General features: G+C 28.8%; 1 protein-coding gene across 1 annotated transcript; it reads right to left on the reverse strand.

Annotated features, from left to right (window-relative positions):
• Positions 1-833: 833 nt before the first annotated feature.
• LOC107443367 (uncharacterized) lies at positions 834-1,520 on the reverse strand. The gene has a single exon (XM_016057215.2). It carries the CDS (start codon positions 1,518-1,520, stop codon positions 834-836), a length of 687 nt encoding a protein of 228 aa, XP_015912701.2.
• Between the last annotated feature and the right edge of the window lie 17,099 nt (positions 1,521-18,619).

The raw sequence follows: 18,619 nt of genomic DNA on the forward strand, positions 1-18,619 counted from the left end.
AACTCTTATTTGGTTATATGCTTTTACTAAATCTGATTTAGAAAATACAGTTTTTCCATTTAAATTATGTGAAAAATCCTGGATCTGAGGTATCGGATATCTGTCAGGAATAGTTTTGGCATTTAAACGACGAAAATCACCACATATTCGGAATTCTCCATTTTTCTTTGGTACTAAATGTATCGGGCTTGTCCACGGGCTTTTAGATGGACGAACAATACCTTGCTTTATTAAATCGGCGAAATCTTTACGAACAATTTTTAATTTCTCAGGCAATAGACGTCTTGCTTTGGAAAAAACTGGAGGTCCAAATGTTTCAATGCAATGTGTCACACCGTAGTCTTGGCGTGGTGCATTTTGATTGAAACTTAAAATATTCGGATATTTGATCAACAAATCATGATAACGGTTCTCTGATGAGACCAAAGTTAATCCAAATGATAGTCCAGGACATGAAATGCCCCTAGAAAAAACTGTTGTCAAACTGTCAAGTAATCGACGATTTTTAACATCGACCAACAGTCCGAAACGTTCCAAAAAATCCGCACCAATAATAGGGCTTGACACATCAGCAATGATAAAATTGAAGTCGAACCTTCTACGCAAACCAAGATCTAGTTCTAAACGCTTATTGCCGTAAGTTGAAATTTTAGAACCGTTTGCAGCATACAAATTTAATTCCTGAATTATGTTATTTTTTGTTAAATTTTTAGGAAAACAGCTAACTGCTGCGCCGCTGTCTACGAGAAATCTGAAACCAGATATTTTATCATAAACAAAAAGGCGACTGTGAGACTGGCTAACATCTGCCATCGCTACATCAGACGAGCCGTTTAGTTTTCCGAAAATTGGCATGGTTGTATGTACTTGTGTGCTTTATTACCAAAACGATTATGATACCAACATAATTTACCCGTACGTAGATTGTCAGGAGTACGACTACGTGAATTTGAATGTCTGTATCGACGATTGCGACTTCTATCACGATTACGTTGTTTAGAGGATCTAGATAATCTCTCAACGTTAGCGCTAAGAACCGAAATTTCTTCACGTACTGATTGAAGAGTTAAATTATCCTGAGAATTTTTAACTTCAGATACCGATTGGAAACAAGATATTTCGCATATCTTATCGGCAATTAAAGCTAGTTCATTAATTGGGTCTTTGCAAACAGACAAAATTTGCTGCACATGAACTGGCAAACGTTGTTGCCATAAAGTACGCAATATATCGTTGTTAAGCTTTTGGCAAGAGAGATTTTGCATCTCTAACAGAAGCTGTGACGGAAGTTTATCACCCAACTGCAAATCCTGCAGCAGCAATTTTAACTGAGCCGATTCTGATTGAGAAAAGGTTTCGATTATTTTAGATTTTAAACTCTCATATGCATTAGATTTGGGAGGGTTACGAATTATATCTCTTATAGAGGATAGAGCCTTACTGTCCAAAGCGGAAACAACACAATGGTATTTAGTTTCATCGGTTGTTATTCCTGCTATCACAAATTGTGACAGATGCATATATATACTGGAGAAAATGTGCGATGAATAATTATGACATCAGTATCCTGCCGTCAGTTGCAGTTAATTTCTGACAGCAGAAAGAATATCAGGATGAGAGGTCGCAGGTTCGGTATTCCGATCCGCAGGTCTGATCTAGCGAACTCTACAGGACTTTAACCCATAATCCGTCTACCACTGAGGACATTTTACATCGGTCGGTGCAAGCCCGATGCGGAATTTGCCATCGTAAGAGTAGGGCAATCGAGGTATTCTCTCAGAGACCTACATTCCCGGCGCGGATGATTTGTTTAATAATAATTAAATGCCCTTTTTTTTTCAAATTTTTTTCATTGAAAAGTTAACATTCTTTTTTTTTCTATTTAATCATATTGAAGAAACGGGAAAAAAAAAAACAGTAGTCTTCAATTTTATGGGGATTCCGCAAAAAAGACGAAAAACTTCATATAAATAAAATTTATTTAAGCCTATTTTGATGATTATTTTGGTGGGACCCTTAAACGCAAAAATCCTCATTTCTAAGTGTAACTAATATTGTTCATCTAGGGTCATTCTAGGATAGATGGCCATAATTATTTGAAATCGAAATAAAAGTACTGTGATTACTAGGTAAAAATACTATGTAAAAGTACTATGCAAATTTTTATGCATATTTTTAATTCTCATTCATTATTTGAGCGAACAATAATGGAATATTGAGAACAAAATATTAAAAAAGAAATTTAAATTAAGCTAACATGTGGCCATCTCTCCTGAAGCTGGTGATGAGAGGGCCACCGAATTTATACCGTCATTCCACTATAATATTCCTCTGATTTTTACTCAGGAGCAAAGATTAGACTACATATCGCTGGTTCAAAACTAAAACGACACATCTGCAAACGTATTATGCTTGCAGATGTGTCGTTTAATTTTGAACCAGCGATATGTGCTTTAAAGGTCTAGTTAGATGAAAAAAATGTATAAACTTTGCATTGGAAAACATCAGAATACTTACAGATGCTAAAATTTTAGGCCCGAAAAATAAAATAAATATTAAAATTTTACATGCTTTTGTTGTTAAAAACAAACAATGATTTGTTCAAATTGACCCATAACTGAAACTGCTTCCTGCGAAACTACATATGCTCCACTATATTAAAAACTATAGAAGATCTTGAAAATGGCTATTTTTCCGCTATGACCATATAATCTAGAATTACCTTAAATTATAAAAATTGGAAAATAGTATAAATACGAAGAAGTCAATTTCTTCAATTTTAGAATTAAATTAGGAAAAAAATCTTATATATTTTAATAATAGAGGCAAAAATCGGAAGTCTCTTACAAGCACCATAGAAATCAATATTTTAACGATATCTCAATATGACTTGCCAATATGAATATGAATAACTCAATATGAATATGACTAAGTTTTTTTATTTTATAACCGTCGTTGATCGGCCGACCCAGTTTTTGGGTTTATAACAGCTAATGTTCAACTCCGTAGCCTTGTAATTTTAAACCCAATCTAGAGATATTTTATGTCATTACTGTGGTTGGTACTAGCCGGTTGCAGAATTCGTAATAACCAGCCGTTGCTGGGATTCAAACCCGGTTCATCTCATTGGAAGGCGAACGCTCTAACCTCTGAGCCACCACGGTTCATCCTGGGCCTTCTCAATATGATTTGTCGGTCTCGTAATATACTTCTCACACCTGAAAGAGAGAATTGTCCAAATAATAGAATATACGCAGCACCGATAGTTTTTTCCCTTATATGTATTGTTTAAGATATTCTGATTTCTTAAAATTCGATTTAAAAAAATGTTATTGTAGTGTTAACTTTGTTTAAATAGAAAAGTATATTCCATAAGTATTGAACATTTAGTGCATATAACGTAATTATCTATAGAATTCAGAATTTGCTGTTGTTAACCTTATTGCTCCCGATTTTTTGAGAAGCACGCACGATATGCTTTGTATTTAAATCCATAAATCCTGATCTTGTTAAAATTTGAAAAAAAGAAACATTAAAGGCAAATGTTAAAAATAGATGTGGTTTAAAATTTGATACTTTTAATCCTATAATATATTTAAAAAAACAACTTTTTTCAATCCAAATTTGCTTTACTAGTTTTAGTAAAAAAAATATTGTATCTTTTTTTTATTTCCTTCCAAATTACGCATCAGTTGTAAGAGCAAACACACACAAAAAAAAAAATTTCAATCATATCATAATTTAAAAAAGTTTTTTAAAAATAAAATTATTAACATAGAAAATAGATTTAAAATAAATTTACAGATAAAATAAATATATTTTTCATTTATTCAAAAACAGTTTTTTATTCATAAAATTTTTAATAACACCCATAATAAAATATAATAAAATAATTACATCATAATTTAAGAAAGATTTTAAAATAAAACAATTAATATATGAGATGTATCTAAAATAAATTCAAAGATAAAAATCGGTTTTGAAAAAAAGAAGTATGCTTTTCATTTATTCATTTATGAGCAGTTTTTCATTGATTTAATTTTTAGTACTCCCCATAATAAAATAATTACATAATAATTTTTAAAAAAATTTAAGAAAGAAAAGAAATTATTATATGATAAATTGATCTAAAATAACTTTGTAGATAAAAACAGATTTTAAAAAAATAGAACATTTTTTCATTTATTTATTATTTAATACTTCCCATAATAAAATATAATAAAATAATAACATTATAATTTGCAAAAAAAAATTGAAAAGCAAAAAAATCATTATACGAAAAATTGGTCTAAAATAACTTAGTAGTTAAAAACAGATTTTAAAAAAATAAAACATTTTTTTATTCATTCATGAGCAGTTTTTAATTCATTTTTTTTTTATACCACCAAAATAAAATAAAATAAAGTAATTACCTCATAGTTAAAGAATGTTATTAAAAATAAACAATTAATTAATATGAAAACAGGATTAAAATAAATTAATCCATAAAAATAGATTTTTTTCAAAACAGAGCATATTTTTTCTTTCATTCATAAACAGTTTCTAATTCATTTAATTTTTAATACCTCCCATAATAAATAATAAAATAATTCCATTTAACTTCAATAAATTGAAGTTCGCAAGACGAGGTCGTTTCCTACGGCACGTGTTCTGCTTATCTTTATTTAACTTTCACCATGTGGAAAACTCACGTGGTTTTGTAAATGTCAGATTCTATTTAGCATCAACTTCTCTCTTTAAAATCAACCAAGTTATTAATTTTTATACAAAACACCATCAATGTTTCATTAGTACTATTTTAATCGTCTTTTTAAATAATCAATCGTTCTTTATTCTGTATAAATTTTAACAGGCTTTTTCTTTTCGAAGACTCGTGTGTTGTATACAATCGTAATTTATTTGCGCAGCTTTCAGTTTCGTATTTTTTATATCGATCGATTAGGGTCATATTGGCACGTGTTGCCGTAAAAGTTTTGTTCTTTCACAAAATGCGCTGACATTTTTTTTCCTTTTCTCTTTCTAATAGATAAAACTAGGTCAATTTTTCGTCATTTCCTCGATTCGTTCAGCAACCCTTACGAAAATTTAAGGTATATTTAAGGTTGATTTGAGGTATTTTTGAGGTATCAAGGTTGATATGAGGTATATTTAAGGTTGCTGAGAAAACAGCAATAAAAATTATACCTCGTAAAGGTTGTAATTAAGGTGTACGAGACTGTTTTATAAATACTTCAGCTTATTTTGAGGTGGTTTAAAATCAACTTCAAACCAACCAGGCTGATGAGGTGATTTTCAAGGTATACCAGGTTGATTTTCTGACACTTCTAACAAAAGAGGTATTTTTGAGGTATAAAATTTTTTACCTTATTTCAACTAAAGAGAGTGAAGTATTTATTGAGATATATGAAGTCATTTTATTTATTCCTAATCTTATTTTGAGGTTGTTTAAAATTCACTTCAAATCAACCAGACTGATAAGGTGATTTTTAAGGTATACGAGGTTGTTTCTCTTACACGTGTAACAAAACAGGTATTTTATGAGGTATAAAAAAATCAGCCTTATTTCAACTAACGAGAGTGAGGTATTTACGAGGTATAGAAAAATATACCTTTTTCCTACTGAAGAGAGTGAGGTATTTACGAGGTATTAAAAAATATACCTTTTTTCTACTAAAGAGAGTGAAGTATTTATTGAGGTGTATGAAGTCATTTTATTTATACCTAAGCTTGTTTTAAGGTTGTTTAAAGTACACTTCATATTAACTAGCTCACTTCCAGGAGTTCCATGCGAGCCGGCAAATGGCGTGTGTGTTGACAATCGAGAGTATATTCAAAATTCTGTAAGCGTGCTTGACATTTATTAATTTAGTTTTATCACTTTTAATCAAATATGTTTCACTTTTCAAACTTAAATTTTATTATTTTTGTTTTAAAGGCACGTCCTGATCATAAATAATTTAAGTTGGAGGATATTCTTAGAGGCTATCGTTGTAGGCTTAGCAATAAGAGAGAACAATCGAAATATTTCTTGTCGTTGTTTAGGGTAACGTTACTGGGGAATCGTTACAGCAAGATATGCACAGTATATTTCATTGTTTGTAATTTATTCAAATAGAACTATTTTTTTAATTTTGCTTAACTGTACATGTTTTAACGTAGCAGTATGCAAGCTGATTAATTGAGTAAAATGTTCATAATTATAAATAAATCATTGAAAATTGAAAGATTTTTTAAATAGCAATTTTGCTTTGAAATTCTACTATAGCTGTATGCTTATCGTTTGGATATTTGTTGCAAAGTTTATATACATATCTCTCTCTCTCTCTCTCTCTCTGTATATATATATATATATATATTTACAGAGCTTATCCACAGTTCCCTGATATTACTGAGATGGCCTAGGCTGTAAATAGCACATGCGCGGCGGCGCAGAAGAAGAGACAAGCAAGCTACTGCTCAGCCTTCCCCTAGGATATAGTTCTGAATTTATACCTAAAAGAAAAAGTAATCTCTCCTAATAAACTACAGAATTTATGTAATTGTTGATAACAATAGTTTGCTAGATATTTGATAATTGAAAACTAGTAACTGTACTAGCTCACTTCTTCATGTTTGATCATAAAACTGCTATTTTCACTTCATGTTATTTTTTCGCAATTTACCCACTTTAATTATTTACTAAGTAGATTGTTATTACTTATTAGAATATTGAGCAGAATTAAATTAAATCCGATTTCAAGTTTATATGACAATTTGTTTCAAGGTTACGAGAATTTTTATGCAGCTGTTTATGTTTTACTACTTCAAAAATTTGCGAATTTCGGAAATCTTAAATTTTTTAGAAATAAGTCAGTATAGTATGCAATTTTAATCCTGAATTGAATAAAATCAATTGCAAATAAAAACATTTATTGTTGAAAGTAATATGCATTTTTTGGAATTTCATCCTTAGGATGTGTATTTACATTTAAACAAGTGTTTGTAACAACTAACTATTAGTTTTATTCTGCTCGGTATTATAAGTTATATAGGAGATATTATACTCAACTTATTTTAAAAGTATTATTTCAAATCATTCTCTCTTAGACATTTTCTTCACATAAAAATTACTCACAATTTTAAAATAAATGCTCCTTATCAGCTTGTAATTTGTTCTATTCGATTGAGTGTAAAAAAAGAATAAAAATTGGTACATAGCGTTAAATTTTTAATCTATTAAACGATTGTTGATTCTTGATTACATTGATTAAAAAATATTAAAATAACTATTTTTTAAAAACTCTGATGTGATTGACAATAACGTAAGCCCTTTTCAGAATCAGCGTCAAAAATTTAAAAAAAGCTATTAGTTTCATGAAGTCTGATAAAAAGTTTAAAAATATAGACTTGGTTTTATTGAGTTTAAAGATTTGTAAAGAAACAAAGAAAGAAAGTCTAATTATCAAACTTACAAGTTAATGTTACCAGATGTATAGAAAAATAAAAAGTGTTAAAATTGCAAAATAAGATTGGAATTATGTATTTGAATTTCTGTAAATGTTATTGATGGTAGTACTGTCTTCAGTGTATTTTATTTTGTGGCTTTGATACCTATCATGCTTTTTAGCTACGAGGATTGAATTGAAATGGCAGAAGAGTAATACTATTTATCTGAAAAAGAAAATTAATTTCATCCAGTTAATTTAAATCATAAAAAAACAATTTCTAATATTTTAATATTTCAAAATCTGCCACTATTATTGTAAATATAACTTTCTTACTAATTCGTATTTTTTTTTTCTTTTAGGTTCCAATAATTACAAGATTCAACATGTAGACGGAAACAGTATTTAAAATAATTTTGTTGGTTTGTAAAAAAAAGGAAATTTTAGTTTTAAATAAAAGTAATTTGGATTTCAGCTGACTAATTATTTAAATTTGTAGTTTTATAGCTTTAGAAATTCAAGCACTTAGACCTTCTAAAAATACGAGTATGAGTTCCCATAAATAATTTTTACTAACTGTAGAATTTGGATAAGTGTTATTTTAAGATGATTTAATTCAATCTATTAAAATTATAGAAGAATTATGCATTTGAAACTTTCTTTTATAGCTTAACAAAAGAAGCAATTACTGCCGAAGGTTTAATATTAAAAACTTCAGGTTGATAAGTGATCTCTACTAGTGAAAAAAATGTAATGATATAAATTATTCTTCATATAATATATATAATATCTTTATATATATTATATTTTTTATATAGTGAGTCTAAAAATTAATAAACTAGGTGGTCCGTATAACATCTCACCTTCGTAAGTGCTGAAAAAAATTTAGGTTGAGCTACATAAGCCAGCAGTGCAAAATGTCGAATCTTTGGTTGGTATATTAATGCTTCTAAAAATACAAAAATATAAACTTGAGGTTACGAAATAATAACTTAAGGTAGAACATGGAGCACATGGCGTTAATAAAAAATAACCTTTCCAAGTGCTGAAAATACACTTCAGGTTGATTTATAACAAACAGAAGTGTAAAATGGCATACCTTAGGTTGAAAAATATGCACCTCTACGAGCATAAAATTATATACCTGAGGTTGAAAAATAATTACCTGAGGTAGAATAAAATACACCTGAGGTTGATTTATAACAACCAGAAGTATAAAACGACCCACCACTGGTTGATAAATATATATCTCTACAGCATTAAATTATATACCTGAGGTTGAAAAATAATTACCTGAGGTAGAACAAAATACACCTGAGATTGATTTATAATAATTTTAAGTGTAAAATGACACACCATAGGATGAAAAATATATACCTCTACAAGCAAAAAATTAGATACCTGAGGTTAAAAAATAATAATCTGAAGTCGAACAAAATACACCTGAGGTTGATAACCTGAAGTTTAAAATTACACACCTTAGGTTGTTGAATAAATACTTCCACAAGTGTAAAAAAATATACTTCAGGCTGATAAGTAATAGCCTAAGGTTGAAAATGAAACACTTTAAAGTAGTAAATATCTACCTCTCCACAGATGTAAAATTAAACACCTCAGGTTGAAACATATATACCTCTGGAGGTATATTTAAGGTATATTTGAGGTTGATTTTGAGGTATTCATTTGCACCCTTTTCAACCTTAACGACGTATTTAAATAACAACCTCCTTTATACCTTTAAAATATACCTCGTTTATACCTCATTTATACCTCTATTTTTTCATAAGGGAATTCTCAAAAAAATATGAAGATGTGTTTGAGGAAATAAATAGCTACGTAATAAATTATTCAATAATGGAAAGAAAGCCCCCCCCCTCCCCTTTTATATTCAGTGTTAAAAATTAATAACTAATAAAAAAAATTTAAAAATTCGGTTTTTGTAGTGGTGCGCGTTGACTAGCCGTATTGGTAAAAAACATTGACGCCAACACAACGAATTTTTTTAAAAAATTCGTATAAGAAGTTTTTTTATATCAAAATGGTTTGTAATTATTTAAATCTATATTAATATAAGTTGTTAAATTCCGCATCTTTTTCAGTAAAATATAGAAATTACACCTTTATTTAAAGTAGAAAATCGTATATTGGAAAATTTCAAATTTTCCAATAAACAGAAGGACAACTATTGAACCCCTTCAAGACCGCACATAGAGAAAGAGGCGCTTCCTTCAGGCTCGTTAACTCATACTAAGGAATACGTACTAAGGTGTCCGTACTAAGGAGTACGTATATGAACCGTGTCCGTACTAAGGAGTACGTATATGCACTAACACGAGATACATTGCGAGGATACCGTATTGAAATCACGTCCTTGTGGTGCTTGGCCGTTAGAGTCAGAAAATCTCGTTTCATATTTGTTATCATGGGCCGTGAATGGTGAATCAGGTGATCACCATTTACGAGTTATAAGGAGAGGTTCCATGAAAACCTCCCGCGGTTAGCCCAACTGCAAGGAGATTCTTATCCATGTTCCGCCTACCACTGAAAATATTTTACGTCAGCACCGTAGCTAGTGCGAGCCAGGAGCAGAATTCGCGTCAACCAGCCACCGCTGGGATTCGAACCTGGGTGATCTGATTGGGAGGCGAACGCTCTATCCCCTGAGTCATCGCTGCTCAATTTGTAAATAATATGCAGTTCTCATAACTGCTATGAATTTGCAACAGTTATTCACTACTGTAAGGTTAAGTTTAACCTATCATTAGCCAGCGCCCCCTATCCTAATTCTGAAAATGCCGTAAAATGTCAATATTAAAGAAAGCCACAGTTTTATAAAAAGGAAAAGCGTTTGTACCTATCTAAGCCCATAAAAATTAGCAAAAACTAAGAGTTATTCATTGAATTTGATAATTTTCATCTAGGTAGAAAAATCTCGCCAAATTGACGATTATAAGAACTTTTAGTAATTTTGAAAATATTTAAATTATTAAAGCCCAGATATTTCTTTAAGGCAAGAAAAAAGGAGCTTCCTTCATGAAAGAGTTTCGAAAAACACTTTATCTAACACATTGGTTTAATGAGGTTACATCAAAAGCACTGTTCTTAAACCACCAAACACTGCAATAACTTATGCTGTTTTTCGAAGCTCTGTGGCCAAGGAAAATAACAAAGCCATAATTTAAGTGCCTTAACACTTGAAGCAATGCGATGATTTTAAACTATTTATATAATCTTGCCGTGAAGAAAGAAATATCTGGGATTTAGAACAGACAAATAACTTAAATATTTTTAAATTATTAAACTTTTTTAAAAAATCGCCAATTTGGCGACATTTTTCCACCTAGATGAAAATTATCAAGCTCACTGCCTTATTCTCAGTTTTTGCCAATTTTTATGAGACCAGGTTAGGCGGCATTCGAGTAAGTTTTTAAATATTAAAAAATTAAACCCCAAACGCTTTTCATCTTCATAAAACTGTGGCTTTTCTCTGGGCTTTTCTTCGTACTGACGTTTTGCGCCATTTTCAAAATAATCATTGACAGCGCTGTCTTTAGATAGGCTAAACTTGACCATACAGTCATGAGTAACAGTTGCAAACTCATCATTTTTTGTCATTATTTAAAGCTTATTATTTAAATCTTTTGGATTTTGCTTCATGACCAAAGTGTGAAAATATCCACTATAAAAATATCCTTCATCGTGCAAAAGACGTAAAAAAGTCAAATTTATCATTTTTTATGCAATAATTAAGAACAACAAATAATATAATTAAGTTCAATTGATGAAATTACTTAAAAAAATATTTTATTTCATTCCTGAGTTTACTTTCTTCCTAAGCTACGTATAAATAAAAATGGCTTTTTTCGTCATAAGCTTGACCACTTTGGTGATAATAAAAATAGGAAAAACGAAATTCAAATTGAAATTCATAATAAAATGTTAATTATATACTGCTAAAGGATAAATTTACTTAGGGCGGCTTATAAAATGAGTACTAAAAGAATTTTTTCAGAGCATAATGTAAGAAATCAAAACTCCGAAAAAGGTCCAGAAACAAAAAAACAAAACAAAAATTTAGCTTTCTTCCAATGTAGCTTTTCTTTTTGAAAAGTGCCCGACTGGCCAATTTAAAAATTTGAAGTTATTTTTAAAAAAATCACATTCAAATTTTGGGTTAAGATAAAAAAATAAAACGATTATACAAGCGAATAGCTACAGAAGTGCGTTGGGTTTCACTTACATTTTGATTTGTCAAATTTGGCGAGAACTGCACGTTTAATTATTATGATTTAATTCAAAATATCCGGAAACTTGTTTAAAAACTTTAAATAAGCAAATTAAGTTTTGTAAACGATATTTTAATTTTCGAAAAGACACGGTTTCGAATTTTCTTTAATTGGACTTCGGCAATTTCGACAATTGGAAACTGTGGAGAAAATGGTCCCAATAGCTTGGTAAGGAGAACAGTCAAAAGTTTGGCCCGATAATTATTAATTTTTTAATTTGCATATTTTGTCTTAACTTTGGAACTATTTCAGCGAACCAAAAAATTTCGTGCAATATTAGATAAGAATAGTTCAAGTAAAGAAACTTTTCCACAAAATAAAAAAAATTCAGCGTAATTTATTAATTTTTTATTACTAACTTTACAAGTGACCGAAGCAGTTTTGAATTGTGAAGTATACAAGTTTGCATGTGAATTAATAATACATTTATATACAATTAATATTAATTTTTTAATTTGCATATTTTGTCATAACTTTGGAACTATTTCAGCGAATCAAAAAATGTTACGTAATATTAGATAAGAATAGTTCAAATAAAGAAAATTTTCAACAAAATAAAAAAAAATTTCAGCATAATTTATACTTTTTTTTATTATTTACTTTACTAGTGATCGAAGCAATTTTGAATTGTAAAGTGTATAAGTTTGTTTGTTAATTAATTAATAAATTAATTATATATATATATATATATATGTATAAAATGAATATTAATTTTTAATTTGCATATTTTGTCATAACTTTGGAACCATTTCAGCGAACCAAAAAATTTCGTGCAATATTAGATAAAAATAGTTTAATTTAAGAAAATTTCCTACAAAATAAAAATTCAGGATGATTTTTTTTTTTTTTTTGTTATTTACTTTGCTAGTGACCAAAGCTGTTTTGAATTGTAAAGTATATAAATTTGTTTGTTAACTAGATCGTTACTATTTATATGCGTGTATACTTTTTGCGGGGAAAATGAATATAACATCGCAAGTTTTTCAAACAATATATCTATCACAAAAATTCCGTTGTAAAGCAATTTTACGAAACAATTCTCACAGTTTTTTAATGTACATAAAGTTTATAATAACCTGATAAAATGAGGTCAAATATTAGATAAAAATGAATCAAATCCACACATAAATGATTATTCTTGATATCTCTCCCCGTGGTATCTTTTTTATCATATAGCAACAAGATCTTCCGATGAAGTGTTAAAAGGAATATATTTAAAACATTCCATCTATCATCTGTCTCGCCTATTATCAAACATCTATTCGCCTGAAAATTCCTAAAATTCATATAACAACATAACAAAACTATAAATAATTATATATATTTAATAATTATTACAAACTTTTAATTGAACTTGATATTAAATATATCTAATCATTTTCAGTATAAGCGTTTGATACTCAAGACGGTAGAAAATAGTGTATTTTGTTTGCAAAATGTTTAACAGTTAAAAATAAACTTTATCAAGCAAAAATTATTGAGACGTAATAATTTAATAAAATTAATAATTAATTATAAATTAATAATTAATAATAAATTCATAATTAATAATAAATTAATAATTTGACAAAACAAGGTAATCAAAGTTTTGCTATGCACATTTTCTATTTTTTGCACGAAAAAACTATAAGAAAGTAAAAAAAAAATTAATGCGCTAAAAAGTTGCTTCTAATCTGATTTGATTCTGGTTTATTTCCAATAAAGAATTTTTTATTTTAATTTTTTATTTATTTATTTTTTTTTTTACATCTCACAAGCCAAAACTCAATTTGAAAGTTTACTAAATTTTTACTTTTGACTTGTGAAGCATGTTATACTACTCAACTTGTCTTGGACATGTAAAAATTCCGACATGGATTCCTTGGACCTGCATTTATCACTATTACATGCCCAGCCGAGTATGTAAACATTCACTCAGAAATATCGTAAAATGCTGATTAGGAGGATCCCTGATTTTAATGAAAATTACCAAGATATTGGATAGTATGTTGCAGATGAATAAATGGTACCAAAGCGAGTGAAAAAGAAGAAAACTACATGAAAAAAAATTCGGATAAAATTACCGTACTGTATGGTAATAACATTTCTAATAGATAAATAAAAAAAAAAAGCATAATTTTTGTAAATAAAATTAAATAAGCGATATTTAAACCATTCATTTGGTACTTTTTTGTTCAAATGCAAACGATTTAGCATATGAACAAGTATGATTAGTAATAGGCACTAAGAACGTGTATCGATATTTTGAACAAAAGTTATTCAGAGAGAGAGATATCCATTTTTTTCCTTACTCATCTGTTCAAAAGATTACCATTTTGTTGAAAAAAAATTATTCTAGGTACTAAACTATCTTTAAGGGACATGATTTTCAATCTTAAAAGAGGTTTCATTTTTTTTTCACATTAACATTCGCAGAATTATACGTTCGGAATTTTCTTATAACTAATATTTTTAAATAATGTGAAATTCAGAAATTAATTAATATTTTTGAATAATTTTTGTTTCATTTTATTCATTGAAATATGCTCTATTACTCTTAATTACCTAATTTTAAATTTTAAGGTGCCACCATAATATTTAAAAGTTTAAGAACTGGCCTTGCATCAGAAGGGTTTTGGGTTTGAATCGCGGGTGAGACATGGATGTTCTTTCATTCTCTGTACTATCTGTCCTTCCTGTGGAGCAACGTTGTCCCACCTAATATGGTGCCCTTGAAAAAGTGGCCAAAAAATCTGCCTTGTAAATGCCTGAATTGACGAAATGTCAACACATTTTGGCATTGGAAATAAAAAAAATAAAAAAAAAATATTATACATTCCTTAACTACCGTGCACTTTAAAAAACAATGAAAATGCTTCACGATTGATTCCGAGAAAAGTGGTTAACAACTGTTTTCCTTCTGTTGCTAATGAACGGTAAAATAGAATTTTAACGAACAGATAAAACAAATTTTATTTTTGAAAAAATTTGTTTTGCAATATGTAACTTACTATTCAAAGATACCAAATATATAAAAATCTCAATGTTGAATTTTTTGTCGCTTACGTTGATTTTTTAATCGCAAGGCAGCTAATTGATCGTTAATCTTCAACAGGTCTCTACCCTCACCATGTCGGATTTTAAGTTTAATTCTTAGTTTGTGTTTTTTGTATATTTTCTTGTACTTAACAAATTTTTGATGAAACACTATTATTAGACAGCAAAATGTCTTTCAAAAAAGGTAGAAAATAAAAGAGTCGCTTTATTAAATTAGGAAAAACAGTGCTGGATAACTTTTAGAACTTCTCTGAATTTTTCCTTAAAATTTTAAAACAATAAAATTATGAAATTTTTTGTTTTATAGTAATTTATTTAAAACTACACGTTTCCCAATTTTTAGATTTTTTAAAAATCTACTTTTATTACAGTTTAAATTGACGAAAACCGATTTGGATGATTCTAAAAAACTTCTTTCAGCGTTAATAGTTAAATAAAAAGGATTAAAAGCGTTTTAAGCCCCCCCCCCTTTATCTTCCCCTCTCCACCCCTTTGATACTTGAGTTCGGTCTGAGAGGGGAATGGCCTCTAATTGACATGTAGAATAATAAAAGCAAAATTAATAAATAAATAAGAATTTCTAATTTGGCCTAAACAAAAAAGTATAATTAATTGGCAAAAACGCGTTTTTATTAAATTTCCAACTATTTAAAGTGAATGACAAATCAAATTTATATAATTGTACTTCTTATATTTTAAGTTAAAAAAAGTCAATAACTTAGCCTCTTAAAATAAGATTTGTCACATCTGATAATAATGAATAATTTCAGTTATGCTCGTCATGCTTACATGTTTACTTTTTAGTATGATAAGAAAGCGATGGAAAGAGATTAATTGACATGACTAAGCTCATAGAAAAAACTCACTCTGGGTCATACAGTATCAGCTGAAACCATTAATGAACTCTATTAAAATTGTGTCAGAATTTCATGCGCCTGAATTCTTTCATATCAAATCAACTGAGTATAAACGTTACCGTGAAAATTAGAAGAATGATGAATGTTAACATTCATACATGAACATCGCCATTCACATAATTCCTTCAGTAAATATAATATAATGTATCCAAATTTATATTCCAGCTTTAATTTATATTCCTGCTGAACTGCTATTTCTTTTTCTTTTGTATAAAGAGGAAAATAAGATGTAAAATACCATTACTGAATTTTCTAATGCTTTCTAAAACCAACCCATATAGCTTTAGTCGGTCCCTACGTAACTATGGTACTGCGTATAATATTACTGTGAAAATTAGAATCGTGGTGAATGTTAACATTTATCGATAAACATCGCCATTCACATAATCCTTTTGGTGAATATACTACATCCCAATTATATTCCAGCTCTAATTTATATTCCTGCTGAACTGCTATTTTTTTTCTTTTGTATAAAGAGGAAAATAAGATGTAAAATAACATGACTGAATTTTCTTAATGCTTTTTAAAACTAACCCATATAGCTATAGTCGGCTTACGTAGCTATGGTACTAAGTATAAATGTTGCTACGAAAATTAGAAGCTTGGTGAATGTTAAAATTTATCGATGATTATTGCCATTCACATAATCCCTTTGATGAATATATTACATCCAAATTTATATTCCAGCTCTAATTTATATTCCTGCTAACTGCTTTTTTTTCGTATGAAGAGGAAAATAAGATATAAAATACCATTACTGAATTTTCTTAATACTTTCTAAAACTAACCATAGTAGGCCTTCGTAAGTTACCAAAGTAAGTAAAGGCTATAGTAAGTTACCAAATGTAAATGTTAATATGACAATTTGAAACGAAGAAAATGTTAACATTCACCGATGATTATCGACATTCACACATTCGCTTAGGTGAATGTTTGAGATGTTTATTTTATTTAAATGTATATCACCGTTCAATTTATATTCCATCTTAACAGTTATTTGTTTAGCATAAAGAAAGAAAGAAATTGAAAAATACCCTTGTAGAGTTTTCTTGAAGCTTTCGAAATCTAACCAAAATAGCTGTACTAAATCAGCGTTAAACTAAAGACTAAATAGCTATAACAAACTAGCCTATATAGTCCTTGAAGTAAAATTATTTTTTCTGGAATTTACATAGATTTTTTTACTTAATTTTAGACTAAAACAGTTTATAATAATCGTTTCTGATCTCAATGCATAATTCAAATATAATTTTACTGAAAATACAAGAGCAGCCTTTTATTAAAAGTTTAATAATGGGATTTCAAATGGGATTATTTTTTACAATTTTAATTTGAAAGTTTTGCATCAAATTTGAAGCATGAAATTCCAAATCCTATAGCTTATTAACATTTACCTGAAGAAATTTCTTATTTTTTTACCGCAGCTACTAATTTTATCTTCCTGTTGTCGGATTGATACGCTTTCAATTAAATTTTTAAAAAAAAATTCTACATTTTCATGGTAATTCTTTGAAAATAAAAGAGTAAATTTCTAAACGCAAAAAGAAAAGAGCTTAATAGTTAAGCAGTGTGACATAATGCCGAATCAAGATAAACAGCTCTCATAATTTGCTTGATTATCTCAAAATCCTTCAACTCTAAATCCTTCACTTAATCCGTCACGTCGTTCACTTCCTTAAATCCGTCAAATGTCTCCTTTTTTCATATATATTAACGCTAATTCTTTTATCCTTAACCCTAAATTCAGAATGCATCATTCATAGATGGTTAAAGGCAAATGGACAATTCTCAAAAGGTGGGAGCATAACACAGATCTAAACTTTACGATCTGATAACAATTAGGTTAAAATTTACAACAAAAAAATTTATATAAATTTATAATTTAGTCCAATGACAAAAATTAAAAAAAAGAAAGAAAATAATAGTCCTGGAATTGTCCGGAAGAAGTCCTAAAATTCAATGAGAAATGTTATTATAATGTTAATTTTATTTAAATAGTAGAGAATATTTAGTGAATATAACAGAAATATCAATAACTGCCGTTAACGTTACTGTCTCCACCTTTTAAGAAATCCCCAAACATAACATGTAAGTAAACTATTTAATAGTAGGTTATACAAATAAACAGAAGTTTATGTAATCTACATTATTATAGCTACTTAGGTTAGTATAATGCAGCTACGTTGACTAGTTTACTATAACTATATTGGCTAGTTTACTACTTAGCTTCACTTCTTAACAACAAGTTTACTATAGCTACTTAACTTGTCTACTGCATAGCTACGTAGATTAATTTGAAATACAAATAGTTATACGTAGAAAATAAATAGTTTACCATAGCTATGTAGGCTAGCTTACAATATCTACGTAGCATAGGCCAAAATTGCCTGTCATCAACGGCAACAGAGCGAATAAATGTAATAAGTGATCATTTAAAAATTGTCTACAAGTCGCCACCCGTCAGCCACTTTTTTCACCGAAAATGCACCCCATGCATATTTTGTTTTTTTTATTGATATAGAATTGTTTTGAATATTTTATAATATTCTGAAAATTTCTTTATTAGAAGCTTGCTTCTTAAACTTTTCTTCATTTTAGAAATGAAACTTAATATCAAGTTTTTAATCGATTAAAATTTTCAATTTTTGAACACGTAGCCACAGGTTTTAAAAAGTTGTCACTGTTAAAAATGCTGTAACTAGACATTAGCCAGTAGCAAAATTTCCTAATTTTGCCCTATACTACGTGGGCTAGTTTATTATAACTACTCAGGCTTGTTTAATAAAGCTACGTAGGTTAGTTTACTATAACTACAAAGATTTGTTTGTAGTTTTGTAGGCTAGTTTATGATAGCTATATGAGATATAGATAATGTGAACTAGCTTATTATAGCTATGTAATGTATAGATAATCTGAGCTAGCTTACTATAGTGATGTTTAGATAATCTGAGCTAGT

This window comes from Parasteatoda tepidariorum, chromosome X2 (assembly GCF_043381705.1).
Source record: "Parasteatoda tepidariorum isolate YZ-2023 chromosome X2, CAS_Ptep_4.0, whole genome shotgun sequence".
NCBI lineage: Eukaryota > Metazoa > Arthropoda > Arachnida > Araneae > Theridiidae > Parasteatoda > Parasteatoda tepidariorum.

Excerpts from the sequence above, each read along its gene's own strand:
- LOC107443367 (XM_016057215.2), bottom strand. The coding sequence starts at position 1,520 with ATGCATCTGTCACAATTTGTGATAGCAGGAATAACAACCGATGAAACT.